The sequence below is a fragment of the Zootoca vivipara genome, chromosome 13 (assembly GCF_965207765.1).
Source record: "Zootoca vivipara chromosome 13, rZooViv2.hap1.1, whole genome shotgun sequence".
NCBI classification, from domain to species: domain Eukaryota; kingdom Metazoa; phylum Chordata; class Lepidosauria; order Squamata; family Lacertidae; genus Zootoca; species Zootoca vivipara.
In genome coordinates this window covers 34,976,591-34,992,310 of record NC_142596.1, presented here as the reverse complement: position 1 = coordinate 34,992,310, position 15,720 = coordinate 34,976,591, and the positions used below count along the sequence as shown (strand labels likewise).

The 15,720-nt window shown below is 47.3% G+C and overlaps 1 protein-coding gene across 5 annotated transcripts; it reads left to right on the top strand.

The window, feature by feature from the left end:
* The first annotated feature begins 777 nt into the window (after positions 1 to 777).
* On the top strand, positions 778 to 13,382 carry JMJD8 (jumonji domain containing 8). 5 transcript variants are annotated; one of them, XM_035131953.3, is made up of 10 exons: positions 778 to 917; positions 1,698 to 1,919; positions 2,968 to 3,060; positions 4,443 to 4,491; positions 4,902 to 4,998; positions 7,186 to 7,254; positions 8,224 to 8,343; positions 10,502 to 10,569; positions 10,811 to 10,945; positions 11,448 to 13,382. In XM_035131953.3, the coding sequence occupies exons 2-10, from the start codon at positions 1,825 to 1,827 to the stop codon at positions 11,526 to 11,528; spliced, it is 807 nt and encodes a 268-aa protein (XP_034987844.1). In that variant the 5' UTR covers positions 778 to 917; positions 1,698 to 1,824; the 3' UTR covers positions 11,529 to 13,382. The 5 variants fall into 5 exon arrangements, with proteins under 5 accessions (XP_034987844.1, XP_088513301.1, XP_034987848.1 ...); XM_060283003.2 differs by lacking the exon at positions 778 to 917 and adding an exon at positions 980 to 1,075; XM_088657175.1 differs by lacking the exon at positions 7,186 to 7,254.
* The last annotated feature ends 2,338 nt before the right edge of the window (positions 13,383 to 15,720 follow it).

The window sequence follows — 15,720 nt, the reverse complement described above, 5'->3', positions numbered from 1 at the left end:
GTTGTTTCCAAGCCACCCTCAAAGGCAGCCCCATGTACAATGTGTTGCAGTAGTCTAACCTGTTAATAAGGCAATTGTCACCACCTGTACCTTTCTGTGCTTCCTTTCCCTCTGACCTCACTTTACAGTCCTCACAAACATGTATATTTACATTTACATGTACATTTATCATGTATATTTGTACCAAAAACTATTTGATTATACTTCCTCAGCGTTTGGATTTCTCCCCCTAATGGACCAACACAGTTGAAGGCATTTTTTATTTGAATCACGAATTATCAGAAAATGTGCACTAGGAAAAACAATCCCACATTGAGGCAACGTGACTTTGGGCTTTCCAGTCGTGGCACATTCTAACATGACGAGCTCTCCAGCAGGGCAAAGAATACTGTATGTCTCTGGATTTCGGATGCTACGTTCTCTTCCATACAACGCCACCCTCTCTGGTAAGAGAACAGAGGGGAAAGTCATGTGCATCGAGAGAAGAAAGGGTGCGCGTTTCAGCTGCAATGCTTTGTGGGTGATGTAGTCTTAGCCCTTGTATCCAATAACAAAACAGCCGACTTTCGACATTCTTTCGCGGGGGGGGGCTCCCTTTGGCTTAACCCTGTGCCCTCTGTGCCTGCTGGGTAATGTAGTCCGTCCGTCTTTCCTGCGCCGCTACGGCCGGGATTATTAATTATTGTTCGCACATTTCCAACTTGGAAAGCGGCCAGCGTCGCGAGAAATAATGTTGGGTGTTACCTGGCTGGAAAGTTGAGAGGTTCTCACGGTGAGGACTCCCGTTTCCCGGAGTGGCTGCAACGTACGGACTACAATTCCCAGAATCCAAAGGGGCGAGGAAGGGTGGTCCGTTGCAAGGGGCTTGGCAAGATCTCCCAAGGCACGAGCGCTCGGCGCGGTAAAAGGAATACGAGGTAAAGCGGGAGGTATGGAGACGCAGGTGGGCCGAGCCGGTGGGGGGGGGTGCAGGTAGGAGAGAGGCGACCGCTTACGTGTCTCTAAGAAAGAGGAAATGAAGCGCCGGGAGTTGCGCGGGGGCAAACGAGGATACAGATTTGCCTACAATTTGCAAGTACTGTAGATGCAAATTTAGAAATAATTGCTGTAATTTAAACCAGAAATAAAACACATCTCGCCATAGTGGGGGGAGACTGGCCATGTCAGTTGCGTGCCTGCTGTCTGGGGATGGACAAATTCAAGCCCTCCACCCTGCTCTTACTTCTGGTGGTGGTGTTTTGTTTTTTTAAAACCTTTCAGCTGCAATAGGACCAGGCAGACAGCCCTTCAGCAGAGGGCTGTCCTTTGTAAAGTAGGACACATACACACACACACACTATCACAATCTGAACGCTCTGGCATGGGCATGAAAATGTAATGCACTTACATGCACTTTATAATTTTGCATCATTTTGAATCCCCCTGGTTATGGGCAAAGGAAAGGCGTTAAGCAGTGTACTGAAGCAGCCAGGGTTGCTTGGATGAGTATTTTGGAATGACCCTCTGAGGTGGCCAATTCTCATGTAACAGTCTTCGTGTGTCCAATCTTATCAACCACCCCTTGTGGTACAGTAGCAGCCGAGAGGGCCCGCCTTCCTTATGGTCTTCCTTATAGCAAGTTTTGCAGCTGAGTGTAGATTTGAACCTGGATCTTTTCTTGTGTATAATCTGCTCCCCGCACTCTTACCATCTTCTAGATGCAGCTGAGCACCTGGACTTAAAGCATTTTTCTTGAAGGAGGTTCCTCTCAAGGTTCTCCCACTGCAACCTCAACCTGCAAAGGACCACTGCTTGGAATGACAGAGGTGTAGGATTTTGGAGCAAATGGGACCCAGGGGCCAGCGCTTTTTGCTTTTCCCCTTCTTGATGATTTTCCTTCTGCCTGGATATTTAGCAATGCTGGACACTGATGGAGGCTGGTGAGTAGGTACACAGTCAAAAAATGGACCAGTGAGAATTGGGTAGTTTCTCCCTCGTATATAATCCCTTCATGCATGATCTCACATTTTGAAAGGCTCCCTTCCTCCTGTATCACATTTTTGCCTCAATTTCAACCAATGGCCTGTTTGTTTGTTTGTTTGTTTGTCTGTCTGTCTGTTTGTTTGTTTAATTCATTCATTGTTGCACAGTCTCCTTTCCCCGCTTTAGGGCCCTGTCTTTATTTGTTGCACTTTATTTGTGATCGCTTTAGCATGACCTTGTTGTTGCTGTGTTAATAGCTTTGAGAACTGTGAAAGCAGGACCTGTAAAATGTGGAAACAAATGAATGAGCTGGAGCTGGTTTTCAAGTGCTCGGGTCTGATTCATTCAGGGGGAGTCAGAGAGAGGGGAAGTGAGAATAGGGGTGTTAGAGAATAGGGGGTGTCGGAGGGGAATGGGGAGTGTCTCCACCCTTCATTGGTTTGGCCTTGCCCCCACCCCAGCATAAGGAGACCTGGACCCTCCTCCACAAGAGGTCTGGCAACACGAGAAATGGCCTTTTCTGCAGTGGCTCCCCATTTGTGGAATGCTCTCCCCAGGGAGGCTCACCTGGTGCCTTTATGATACATCTTTAGGCACCAGGTGAAAACTTTACTCTTCAACCAGGCCTTTGGCTGCTTAACACTCTGTGTCCTTTTAAATATGTTTGTGGGAGGGGAGGTTTTTGTTTTGTTTTGTTTCTGTTCTTGGTTTTTATTATGTACTTTGTGGGTGGGGGGGCTCTGTATTTTTATACTATGAACCACCCTGAGATCTTTGGATGAAGGGTGGCACACAATTATTATTTTTTTAAAAAATCTAATAACAACAACAGTAATAACAACAATAATAACAAAAATCTAATAACAACATCCTGCCCCCAGAAAGCTTACCCTTGAGAGAATGAGGCCCTCAGCTGTAAAAAAGGCTCCTCACCCCTGCTATAAATGGATATGAAAAATATCCTGTATTTTAAGAACTGCCTTTCTCCACCCCTTCTCCTCTCAGGTTGACAAGCAGCCGCTCTGTGTTAATGGAAGAAGACAGCTGTACCGTGGAGAGGAGGGATGCCACACTGACCTACTCCCAGTTCATTGAACAGTAAGTGGCAGGGGCATTTTTTCTGCTTACCTCTTTTGGTTATCATCTGGGGGCTGGGGGGGGGGTCCCCATTCTTGGGCAGGGAGGGAGGGAGGGAGAGGTGTGTGAGATCATCATCTTCATTATACCTGCACCTTCCTTCAAAGGAGCCAGGGCAGCAAACATATCAATAGTAACACAAATAATTTAAAAAAAGAGAGAAGGAACAGTGCAAAACAATCTTCTAAAAAGAAGTTTATAACTCCTAAAAGGAATCGCCTATTCTTAGACTAATAATTTCAAGGTTGGCAGGGCAAAAACCTTAAAATGCCTGGCTATCCAGACTTGGAGGGTTTCCATCCTTTTCCACATATACACAAGGTTATCACAGGTGACCTTATGAGCAGCACAGTCCTTACTCAGAAGTAAGACCCACTGAGTTACCCACACAATACCCTGCTTTATTCCCTGGGCAGCTTCTGAGGTGCCACAGGTTCCCTGTTCCTATTAGAAATATAGTGTTGAATCTTGGGGAACTTCCAGAATGACGTGTTGGCTGAGCATTCGTCCTGATTTGTTTGCCGGGAGATTAGAGGATGTTGGCTCTTTAATTAGAATTCATTCTGATCTGTTTGGTGATAAGCCAGATAAGCGAGTGTTATGCCATACTTTCCAGTACATTTCCTCATCACTTTGCTTATCTCAAAAAGACTGAACTTTCTCGGGTCTGTTCCACAAGACCTCCCAAGCAGCTATATTCGCTCAAAACATGAATTTGCATGTACAGTAATTGATTGAATTCCAGCCAAGAATAATGACAGACGTGTCTTTCTTGTCTTTATGGTGCCTCTTCAAAAATCTTTTTCTCCTTTAAAGTGGAGGATTTCATCCCCACCTGCATCTGTACATAGAGTCAGTTTCATTGGTTCATCCAGCTCCATATTGTCTACACTGGCTGGCAGTGGCTGTGCTGGGTTTCAAGCAGGGGGCATTTCTAGCCCTCCCTGGAGATGCCATTGGGATTGACCCTGTGAAATCTTGCATGCAAAGAAGCTGCAGGCCTTCCCATTTGACATGAAAATGTTTTAATATAGGCAATTGTTTTTTAATCACTTTGAGATGTTTTATAGGCAGCGATGCATAAATGAAACAAAATTAAGAGCTGCCTGTTACCGTATATAAAACAGTGGCTGACATGGGTGTCTCAAATTTCAGTGGCACCTGTGCAGTGCCAAAATGTGGCAAGCCACCCCACCCCCGTCTCTTGCCTTCTGTTGGATGTCATAGTTGTGGTGCCCCCTGCAGCACACCAAAAGCTCTGTACCCAGTGAAATCGCAATGGTCACTTTCCCCTAGATCTGCCTTTGCATACAACAGCTTTACCTGTCTTATTTGCTTCTTAGGTATGCCTTCTCTCGGCCAGTTATACTCCAAGGAATAACAGACAACTCGGTGAGTGTCCCCACAACTGCGCATTCGGGTTAAGCATTAGAAAGAAGACTTGGTGCCGGCTCAATTTCATAAGCTGGATCTCCAAGTTCTCAGGCCTGTGTCTCTCCCAGTCCTGCACCCGGTGATCCCCGGGGATTGAACCTAAGATCTTCTGCATGCAAAGCAAACAGATGCTGTGCTACTGAGCTGTGGCCCTTTCCTTTAAGAACACAGGCAGTTGCCTTATTATGGCAAAGTAGATCATCGGTCCATCTAGCTCAGCACTGTCAATGTTAACTGTCAGCAGCTGTCCAAGTTTTCAGAGAGGAGTTTTCCCCCAATGGTACCTGGAGATGCAGGATTTGAATCTGGGATCTTTCGAGATTCCTTCCAACTCTGATTCTACTCTTATCTCCTTCTGTTACCTACAGGAGTTCCAGGCCCAATGTACCAAGGACAAATTGCTGACCAGGTTTGGGGACCGCCCTGTCCGTCTTAGCACCGCCAACACCTATTCTTACCACAAAGGTGAGGGCAGGTGTGGCCAAGATGCTTTCTGGAAGGAACCAGAGTGGGCTGGGCTGGAGCAGTACAGCTTGGCCCAAATCTGGCACTCTCATTATAATGGACGCTGTTCTTACTTGATTTTTATATTATTATTATTATTATTATTATTATTATTATTAATAGTAGTCCTATTTACCATTACATGGGTTCCTCGACTTACAAAGACAATCCGTTCCGCGGCCGTCTTCGTAAGTCGAGGTCTTCGGTTGTCAAAGCACTGCTTATGTGCATGCACGAAGCGCGATTTCGTGCTTCTGCACATGTGCCGACTGCATGCACCGCTTTGCGCAGGCGCAGAACGCGCGCGCGGTGAAAAGACTTCCGGCGTTGTCGACTTCGGAAGTTGAAACCTTTGGAAGTCGAAGCGTTCTGTTGTCGAGGTACCACTGTACGGCTCTTTGGTTAAAAAAAAGAGAGAGAGAGGTGCCAGTATTCATATATTGATAAAAGTGGCTGGCAGCACAAAATGAGAGAGGTGAGAGACTCCATAGCGGTGAGGACAATTGCAATGACAATGATTATTATTTTTCCAAATTCCTTACTATTAGATTGGCCTTAGATTTCTAAATTTCCCACATGCCCCCAAAGGTTGTGGACCCCTTACAAACAAATGTGATAATAGGGTTGGATATATAGGCGTGCACCAGGCTGAATGTTTGCTTTTCCACGGCTGCATATAAAAGCAATCATAAAAATAATATTTGCAATTCGATTAAAGAAAGCTATTTGAAATTACTAGGAGGATTGGCAGCAGAGAAGGAAACTTTTTGTGGTCCGTGACCCAATATCCTTTCTGGCCTTTCCTGCAGCTTCTTCACACTTTTCCACGTCTGAAGCAGTTTTTCAAGGGCTTTAAAATATATATTGAGGCTGTGAAAGGGTGAATGGACCTTCTTCAAGAACCTTTTAAAAAAGCGCTGCTTATTTAAGACATTTCTCTGCCACTTAATTACGTAAATCGCTATTCACTGTGTAAGGAACACAGTTACAGTGGAAATGAAAATTGGTTAAAGCTATACAGTACAATTGTTCCCCTTAAGAGTGAAGGCAACTGAACCAGAACCTGTTTACAGTCCGTTCTAGTCATTTTCCTGGTATGATATGAAGGGAAGGAGCTATAATGAAGTAAAGAGGACAGGAATTAGCAGCTGACCTCCAACCTCGCCCAGCCACCAAACATACCTTTTTCCAGCCTCCCTCTGTTTCAGTTGAATCAAGCCACCAGCACTGGCCTGGAGTTAGTTTTACAGTAGTACCGGAAATTCTGCTTGGAGCCTGAAACTGCTGCCGGACTTAAGGAATGGTTTATTTGTAATTACATTTAGATAAACCACCTTTCTTCCCAAGGAGCTCAAGGTGGCCTACGTGGTCTTCCCCTTCTCTAGTGATCTTCACAACAACCTTCTTGGGGAGGTTAGGCTGGGAAGGAGTGATTGGCCCAAGTCACCAAATACGTTTCCTGGCTGTGCGGGGATTTGAACTCTGGTCTCCCAGGTCCTATTCTGACACTCGCCACTACAACAAACTGGCTCTGAAGCTGCAGCCTGTGGACCTGCAGAAGGCCAGTTGCTCCACTGTGAACGGAAAATGGTATATGTACTATATATAGTACATATACCAGATATGCGGAAATATAAGGAAAGACAGGAATTTCAGTGAAGGAAATGTTAACGACTGTGTGGAAGGCGGTGGAAGTACTTGTTCAGACTGGAATTTATTTTTTGTTTAAAAGTAACTTTAAATATTTCTGTATTTTTTCTTTGATATTCTTTCAAATACTTGAGGATTGCTTCTTAATGCATGTTTTGTTATGTTTTGCTTTCTTTATTTCTTATGCTTTTCTTTTTTACAAATAATGTATTTTAACGATGTGTTATCTTTGCAATAAAATTTAAAAACAAAAAAACAAAACAAAACAAAAAAAGGAAAATGGCCAGTAGTTCATAGGTGGGGAACCTGTGGCTCTCTGGATGTTGTCGGACCCCAGCCAGCAGGTCCAGTGTTTAGAGGTGATAGTTGCTTTCAGAAACACCTGGAGGGCCACAGGTCTCCTCCATCTCTGGTCTCGTGCCAAGGAGGACAGCTCTTTGAGGGAGGTGCATGCCCATCCATTGCCTGCATTCAGCATCACCGACTTCCTTTTTGCAGTTGACCTGCCCTTCCAGGAGTATGTGGATCAATTGCTGGAGCCGCAGGACCAGACCTCTTTGGGGAGCGGTGAGTGGGGCTTTCCGCAACACTAGAACTCGGGACCATCCAATGAAGCTGAGTGCTGGAAGATTCGGGACAGATGATCAGAAGTACTTGCTCACGCAGTGCCTAGTGAAACTACGGAACTCGTCCCCATAGGAGGCACTGAGGGCCAGCAACTTGGATGGCTTTAAAAGAGGATTGGGCAGATTCGTGGCTACTAGCCATGGTGGCTCAGCTCTGCCTCCACTTCTGAATACCAGTTGCTGGAAATTGCAGGAGGGGAGAGTGCTCTGGGGCGTTCCCATAAGCCACAGGTTGGCCACTGTGAGACAAGGATGCTGAACTAGATGGGCCATTGGTCTGATCCAGCAGGCTCTTCCTATGGTCTTCTGTACTGTTTTGTTCTTGGAGGCTAAGGGGAGAATATAGGGACAGCTCAGATGTCACAGGAGAGTTGGAGCAGCCTCCTTGCTCTGCCTCAGCCTCCTTGAGCTAATACTGCCCCTCAATGAATCCTAGCTGCCCTGTCTGTCTGCTGCCCTTAGTTTTTCCTGATGCTGCACAAACCCATTTTGCACCCAAGCCAGCCACCTTGCCCATGCCGACTTTTCCCTTGTCAACCACAGGATTAATAGATGCAACCTTGCTCTAGAATAGCTTCCCCTGCTTTAAGCCCAGCCTCAAGAGCTGAGCTTGGCCTACATCCTGCCACGCAGTCCCTGGTCGTATTCAGTGGCCGATTCCTTGCTTCCCCCTCTCCTCTCCGCGCCACTGGCAGTGCCACCTTTTTGCTGTTGAGACAGCAGGGCTCCACTTGCTGCTGGCGCAGCAGGAAGGCTAAGGTTCTCTCCTCAGCCCGGCTCAAGTGACTGAACATGGCCCACCGTCATGAAAATCCAACAGTTTGCTTTCTGAACAGGACCCAAAATTGATTGCAGGATGCCTTTTCTGTTATGTAAAGGTCTACGGTTGTGCTTTCTCTCCTCCTTGCAGAAACCCTCTACTTCTTTGGTGACAACAACTTCACGGAGTGGGGCCCTCTCTTCCAGAAGTACACCCCGCCACCGTTCCGGATCCCAGGCACCACTGGAGCATACAGTTTTGGGATTGCAGGTCAGTCCCTGGGGCATCAAAGGGATGGAAAGGCAACCGGCACTTGGGAATTGTTATCCAATGTGTGTTTTGAAGGGGTCTGATCCTCACCCCGAGCCTGCTCATGTCGATATTTTGCCTCAATTGCTCTGTTTTTATTTTATTTATACACCACTTTTCTTCCAAGCAGGTCAAGGTGGCATACGTGTTTCTCCTCCCTCTCCATTTTATCCTCACAACAACCCTGCGAGGTAGGCTAGGCTGAGAGGCAGTGCCTGGCCCAAGCTCACCGGGTTTCATGGCTGAGTGGGGATTTGAACCCTGGCCTCCCAGCTCCTAGTCCAACACTCTAACCACTACACCACACTGCCTCTCGGGCTCTATTGGGGTTTTCCTTTCTGTGAATTTCAGCTGGTTTCAAGGCAGACCCCAGGCCTTGACCCTTGAATTATTTCTTTAGCGGTCTTCCATAGGGATAGGGAAACTCAGGCCTCGGGGCCAAATGTGGCCCTCCAACACTCTCTATCTGGCCCTTGGGACTCTTTCCAGGTTATGCTCCTTTTCTCCAGGACATTCCTCTCACCGACCCTACTTTGCACTCTCCCTGAATTTTTTTTTTTGCCTGGCTGTGGAATGTGTCCTTGAAGGCTTTTTGCTCGCTTTTCTTTTAATGGGCATGGGATTCTGGGCGCTGCCTTTCTGAGGGAAAGGTGCCAGTGAATTGATTATCTTGCCGCCTGTGCAGAGAGACGGCTGCAGGATTTGCTCAAGGCCATAGCGGTGGAGCAAAACTCAGCAGTTGCAGCTGTGTAGCCTTCCAGTGGGTACACTCTCCAGTGCTGGAGAAAGTGGGCCCTAGACTGTGCCTGGCTAAAGGAGAACTCTACCTTCCTATATCGAAACCTTATGGTGTAAAGAAGAAAACAAGAACAAAACATGTTATCCAAGTCTGATAATGGGAGCATCAAGATTATTCCCGTGGCATTTGCTCCCATCAGCCTTCATCTGAGACAAGGGAATGGTCTGAACACCTGGATCCTACTCAGCCCAGGTTGGAGGCAAGTCCTTGAGTTTCGTAGTGGAAGAAAAGCAAGATATGTCGTTCCTTCATTTATACCCCCCTTTCCTCCAAGGAGCACAAGGTGTACAGTGTTCTCCACCCCACCACTCATTTTGTCGTCACAACTCTGGGAGGCAGATCTTTTAATGTTGTGTTTTAATTGCTGCAACCCAACCTGGGACTGTAGGGAGATGGGCAGGTAATGAATTAACTAATAACAATGGGCTGAAAGCTAGTGACTGGCCCAAGGCCACTCGGCAAACTTCATGGTGGAGCATGGATTTGAACCCATGTCTCCAGGGCCCTAATGCAACACTCCAATCGCTGCACCACACTGCCAATCAGAAATATAGTCTATAAGCAGCCCAGCCATTTGGTACCATGAGTCAGCCTGGATAACTTAGTTGGTTAGAGCATGGTGCTGATAATGCCAAGGTTGCAAGTTCGATCCCCATAAAGGACAGCTGCATATTCCTGCATTACAGGGAGTTGGACTAGATCAGAGCTTTCCAAACTGTATGTCGTGACATGTTAGTGCGTCAGCTGCAGTGTGTAGCACGAGCGTTCCCTGCACTCCTTCTAGGGCTGGAAAGGGGTTAGTTTAACCCAGGGGTCTCCAAACTTACCAGCCTTCAGGCCGGTGCCTGCAGCGCCGATTGCACGGCAGGCTGGAAGGTGGGGGAGCGCGCGGGGACATGCACCCATACACGTGCGCACACGCTATTTCTGGCGCACTTCCGGGTTGCAGGAACACCAGAAATAGCTTGTGTGCATGCACATGGCCTCCTCTGACCTGGAAGTGCGCCAGAAATGATGCTTGCACATGTGTGCAAGCTATTTCCGGTGCTCTTGCAACCCGGACGTGGGCAGCTGCGCCGCGCCGGTAAGAGCGAGCGGCGGGGGTTGCTGCGGGCCAGGTAAATGAGGCCTTTGGGCCGTATCTGGCAGGGTGCCTTCCAAGTCTACAATTCTATGATCTATGTCTTGATGGCGATGCTCCTTGGGGTGGGGTATGTATCCAACAACCAAGACAGTGTTGTTCTGTTGGGGTGGAACTCCGGCATTTTCTCTGGAGGATACAGAAACCAACGCTTTTCTTTCTTCTCCGGTCATTTTCAGGCCCTGGCTCTGGAGTCCCGTTCCATTGGCACGGCCCAGGTTACTCAGAGGTGATCTTCGGCAGGAAAGTAAGTGCCTTGGCTGGAGCAATGAGAGGGGCCGTGATTGCCCACCTTTTCATGCAGGTGGTCAGCCTGCACCTGCTAGGTGGTCTTATTTGAGACATCAGGTGTGGGTGTGGGTGTGGTGGTTAGGAGGTCAACAGGACTGGATGCTCTTCAAGAGCCTGTTCACCCAGCATCTGGGTGGCCACAGGTTCCATCCCTTTTACTGTTCCTACCAGCTAAGCCCTTCTCTCTGTCTCCGTAGCGTTGGTTTCTGTATCCTCCAGAGAAAATGCCCGAGTTCCATCCCAACAGAACAACACTGTCTTGGTTGTTGGATACATACCCCTTTCTGCCGTCATGGGAGAGGCCTCTCGAGTGCACCATCCACCCTGGAGAGGTGAGTCATGGCTGTGGCCCCATTTCCAAAGTTCTGGCACTTGCCTACATTATTCTAGGACCCAAATCAAACTCTTGGTCCATCTTGCTCAGTATTGCCTGCACTGACTGGCCGTGTTTCTCCAGAATTTCAGGCAGAAATCCTGCCTGGTGCATATCTACACGAATCGCTGCAATGCTAGCTAGCCTGCCACGAGCTTGTGTGGCATCTTTGGTCAGGTGTCATGGGCCCACTGCTGTCACCTGCTCTGAAATTGGAAGGTTGACCTGGATTGTTCTTTAGGAGATCTGCTTCATGTCGGACTGCTTGCTTGCTTGCTTCCACTTTTGCGTCCTTTAAGTCTCCAGTGCTTTTTCATTGCAAGGGAGCTAAACGTGATAGCAAAATCCCCTGAAACCTCTCACGGCAGGGGTGTGTGACAATAGGGACTTTAGCAAGGCGTGGTGTTTCAAGCCTTTAGTCCTCACTTTGTTCTCTCCCCCTCCTCTTGCCTTCTCTACAGGTCCTGTACTTCCCAGACCGATGGTGGCATGCTACCTTGAATCTGGATACCAGCGTTTTCATCTCCACGTTCCTGGGTTAGCAGATCTGCTTGGTGGCTCCTCCTTGGCCTTCTTGCCATTACTCCTGCGATGGGGTACGAAGAAGCAGGACTTGTCGACAACATTTGGGGAATCTGGGGCTAGTGATGGTGGGACCATCCCAGTCTCTCATTGGATCACAGCACAGAATTAAGGAGAAGGCAGGTGGTGGTCTGCTAGTGGACTTCCCAATGTTTTGAACGACAATTCCCATGATCCCTGCCCACTGACAATGCTGGCTAGGGCTGATGGGAGTCGTGATGCCCTCCAGATGTTTGGACAATGTCACCTACCCCTCGTCTGAAAGATGACTTGCTGTAGCCTTTTCTAATCTGGAACCTATTAGACCTCAACTTCCATTAGCCTTGACCACTGGTTATGCAGACTGGGTCTTATGTGGGGGGTTGTAGTCCAACATCATGGGTTTCCCCATTCCTGGGTAAAAAATGGACAAGACGATGATGAATCAGATATTTCCAGTGACCACCCTTTGTAATAGGCAGGCTCTCTAATTATAGCCTTACATTCCAGGAAGGAAACGTGGCTTCCGAATGACTTAAGAGTTGAAAATTTGAGCGCCCTCGGATGAAGTTAAATAGGCTGTTTGCATGTAGTCACCTGCGATAAACAACAGTAGTGTGCTCTTTACAGCTGGATGCCCGTTTATTTTTTAAATAAGCCCTACTACTATGTCGGTTTCGCTGGTGCAAAAATTTAAGCAGGTGATGTTCTTTCTTTCTTTCCCACCTTTTCTCTGCTAAGAAAAGCTTCACTGGTGAAATTCTGCTTATCAGGCTGATGTTAGATAAGGGAGTAGGGCTCATCCAGAAATGCACGGTTTGTGCAAACTCTAGTATTTACAGATCTTTTTTGTACCACAAAAATGTGACCTATTCCAAGTTTTCCCCGTTTATTCCTCTCTCGTCTTCGCTTCCTGCCATGAAGCCCTAGTTCCATTTTTCGTTTGTCATTCTGGCAGGGAACCTCTGGCCCTCCAGTTGTTCATGGGCCTCCCATCCGCATGGCCGATGGTCTGGGATATGAGAGAGCTCCAACTCAGCAACACCTGGAGGACCACAGGTTTCAGACCTCTGTCCAAGGCTATCAGGGATCACATCAAATGCACTTGCAGAGGTGTAACTCAGGAATGGGGAGTCACGTGCCCTCCAGCTGCTTTTGAGACCCCCCCCCCAGCTTCCATCAGTTCCAGCCAACATGGTAAGTGGTCAAAGATGATGAAAGTTCTAGCCAAATGACAGCTGGAGGGCCATGCATTCCCCAAGCTGCAATTTAGTGCTTTGTGGACAGATGCTGCCTAAATGGTTTCTCCAGCCACATGAGACTTTCCAGAAACACATTTGCCTCTAAAGATCACTAGTTTGCAATAAAGGCAGACTCAGCCCTGCTTCTGATGCCAAATTGGATTTGCAGGTTTAGGTCACTCACATGCGTTCATAGGAACATGGGAAGCTGTTGTCAGGCTGTGTGTCCATCCAGCCCAGGATTGCTGAGTGATTGGCAGCAACTCTCCAGGGAATCAGTCGGATACGAGCCTTTCCTATCAGCCCTTTGAACTGAAGGTGGCTGCCATGAAGTTCCTACACGGCTTCTCATCTTGAGCATGGTGCTCATCAAGTGATAAACTGCAGGACCAAAGGCACCTCCGCTGTTCCAACAGCGCAGTTTAGACCAGTTGTGACTAGCCAGCTGCCATTAGACTCCAACTCCTAGCAGCCCCAGCCAACATGGCCGATGGTGGGGGTGATGGGAGATGGAGCCCAACAAAATCTAGAGGGCCGCAAGTTCCCCAGATGTGGTTTACCCCTCTACAGATTAAATTAGATCTGCAAACACCATTTTGCTTCTCAGTGTTTTGTTGTTGTTGTTTAGTCGTTTAGTCGTGTCCGACTCTTCGTGACCCCATGGACCAGAGCACGCCTGTCTCCCACTGTTTTACCTTTTTATAAAAAAGAAAAAGGGTTTTGTTTTGCAAAGTTCTTGTCAGAAAAGATGGAACAAAGGCAGCAAGTGGAACATTTGCCAGCCGAGTGTCTCCATTTTACAGAGAACAGCTGAGCTACATGTGTGTGCTTATATGGGGAAAATCTCAGCAATAGAGTTTGAGAGCCTTCACTGTCTGCATTTGCTGGATGATCCTTGTTGTTCATGCTGACCTCCTAGGAAAAACAGTGGAGGGATAGGCAGGGAGTGTATGGGACCAATTTCAAAGAAGTGCTTTTAAAAGTTGAATCTGGGGTCACACTGAACTACAGTATTTTTCTTTGCAGGAGAGACAAAACTAATGCAATTGTTTCTTGAAAGCATATATTTCAAAAACCTGAACTGTTTGTAAAATGGTCTTCATGTAGTTTTATTTTGGGGGTGGGGTGGGGGGATATAAATGGGAAAATAGATTAAAAACAAGGGCAGTGCTCAGTTTTTAAAGAGAGGCTGCACTGCTCAGGTTTGTGTGGGCGTTTTAAAGGAATGCTTTCTCCTTAAATCTGATTTCCAAGTACAATAGTAAACAGGTTGTGATTGCTGGAGGTAAGGCTTTCTAGACAGGCAGTTCTTTTAATAATGCAGAATTGCAAGCTTTCTTTTTTTTTACAGCAGGGATGGGGAAACTGTGACCCCTTTGGATGTTTAGCAAATTCAGCAGCTCCAGCCAGCACACCCAATGGTCAGAGATAATGGGAGTGCTTGCCCAACAAAACCAGGAGCACTTTACAGAAGGGGTGAAAAGGATAAAGAGGTAGGGAGGGCTAGTAAACGATGCTCAAGCAAGGCCTACAACAAATCCCACCCCACCCTCCATTTCCATTTGCTTCAGAGAGTGTACTACATCCTAAGAGCAAATTCATTGCCCCCCACTGAAGCACAGTCAAAACAGCAGCACCCAGACCAGAGAGGTGGTAGCAGGTTTGGGGGAACCACATGGATTGCAAAAGTACAATTGTACCCCCCTCAAAAAACAACCTTGATGGCAGAAAGTGAGGAGGAATTAAAGAACCTTTTAATGAGGGTGAAAGAGGAGAGCGCAAAATATGGTCTGAAGCTCAACATCAAAAAAACCAAGATCATGGCCTCTGGTCCCATCACCTCCTGGCAAATAGAAGGGGAAGAAATGGAGGCAGTGAGAGATTTTACTTTCTTGGGCTCCTTGATCACTGCAGATGGTGACAGCAGTCACGAAATTAAAAGACGCCTGCTTCTTGGGAGAAAAGCAATGACAAACCTAGACAGCATCTTAAAAAGCAGAGACATCACCTTGCCGACAAAGGTCCGTATAGTTAAAGCTATGGTTTTCCCAGTAGTGATGTATGGAAGTGAGAGCTGGACCATGAAGACGGCTGATCACCGAAGAATGGATGCTTTTGAATTATGGCGCTGGAGGAGACTCTTGAGAGTCCCATGGACTGCAAGAAGATCAAACCTATCCATTCTTAAGGAAATCAGCCCTGAGTGCTCACTGGGAGGACAGATCCTGAAGCTGAGGCTCCAATACTTTGGCCACCTCACGAGAAAACTCCCTGGAAAAGACCCTGATGTTGGGAAAGATGGAGGGCACTAGGAGAAGGGGACAACAGAGGACGAGATGGTTGGACAGTGTTCTCAAAGCTACTAACATGAGTTTGACCAAACTGCGGGAGGCAGTGGAAGACAGGAGTGCCTGGCGTGCTCTGGTCCATGGGGTCACGAAGAGTCGGACACGACTAAATGACTAAACAACCAAAAACAAAAAAACAAACGGCAGTGGGCACAGGATGCAGACTGCTGAGGGGGGAAATGGGACGTGTAATGGAGGCCCCGAAAGACAGTGTGGCTGACTGGCACCCGTAACAAGAGCCTGTCACGTACCACATTCATAATGTTAGTGGGAAAATGTGGTGTGTACACTTAAATAAAAGCTGGGAGATTCCTACCACACCAACACCTAGCCAAGAGATCCACCTCTAACAGTTGCCTCTGTACCACCTTAAACAGAAACTGCCCTCACCCACAAAACCACCACCCTCTTCAAAATTTCATGCTCAGATATTTATTTACCAGTGTAACCAAAACTGGAGATATTGCATGTTAATCTCTTCCCCCCCCTTTTAAAGGACTAAAACTCCCCACAAAAATATTAACAATGCTTCAAAATATCCCTTTGTTATTAGGGAGGAGCTTTAAATAAAAAACAAGAAGAAG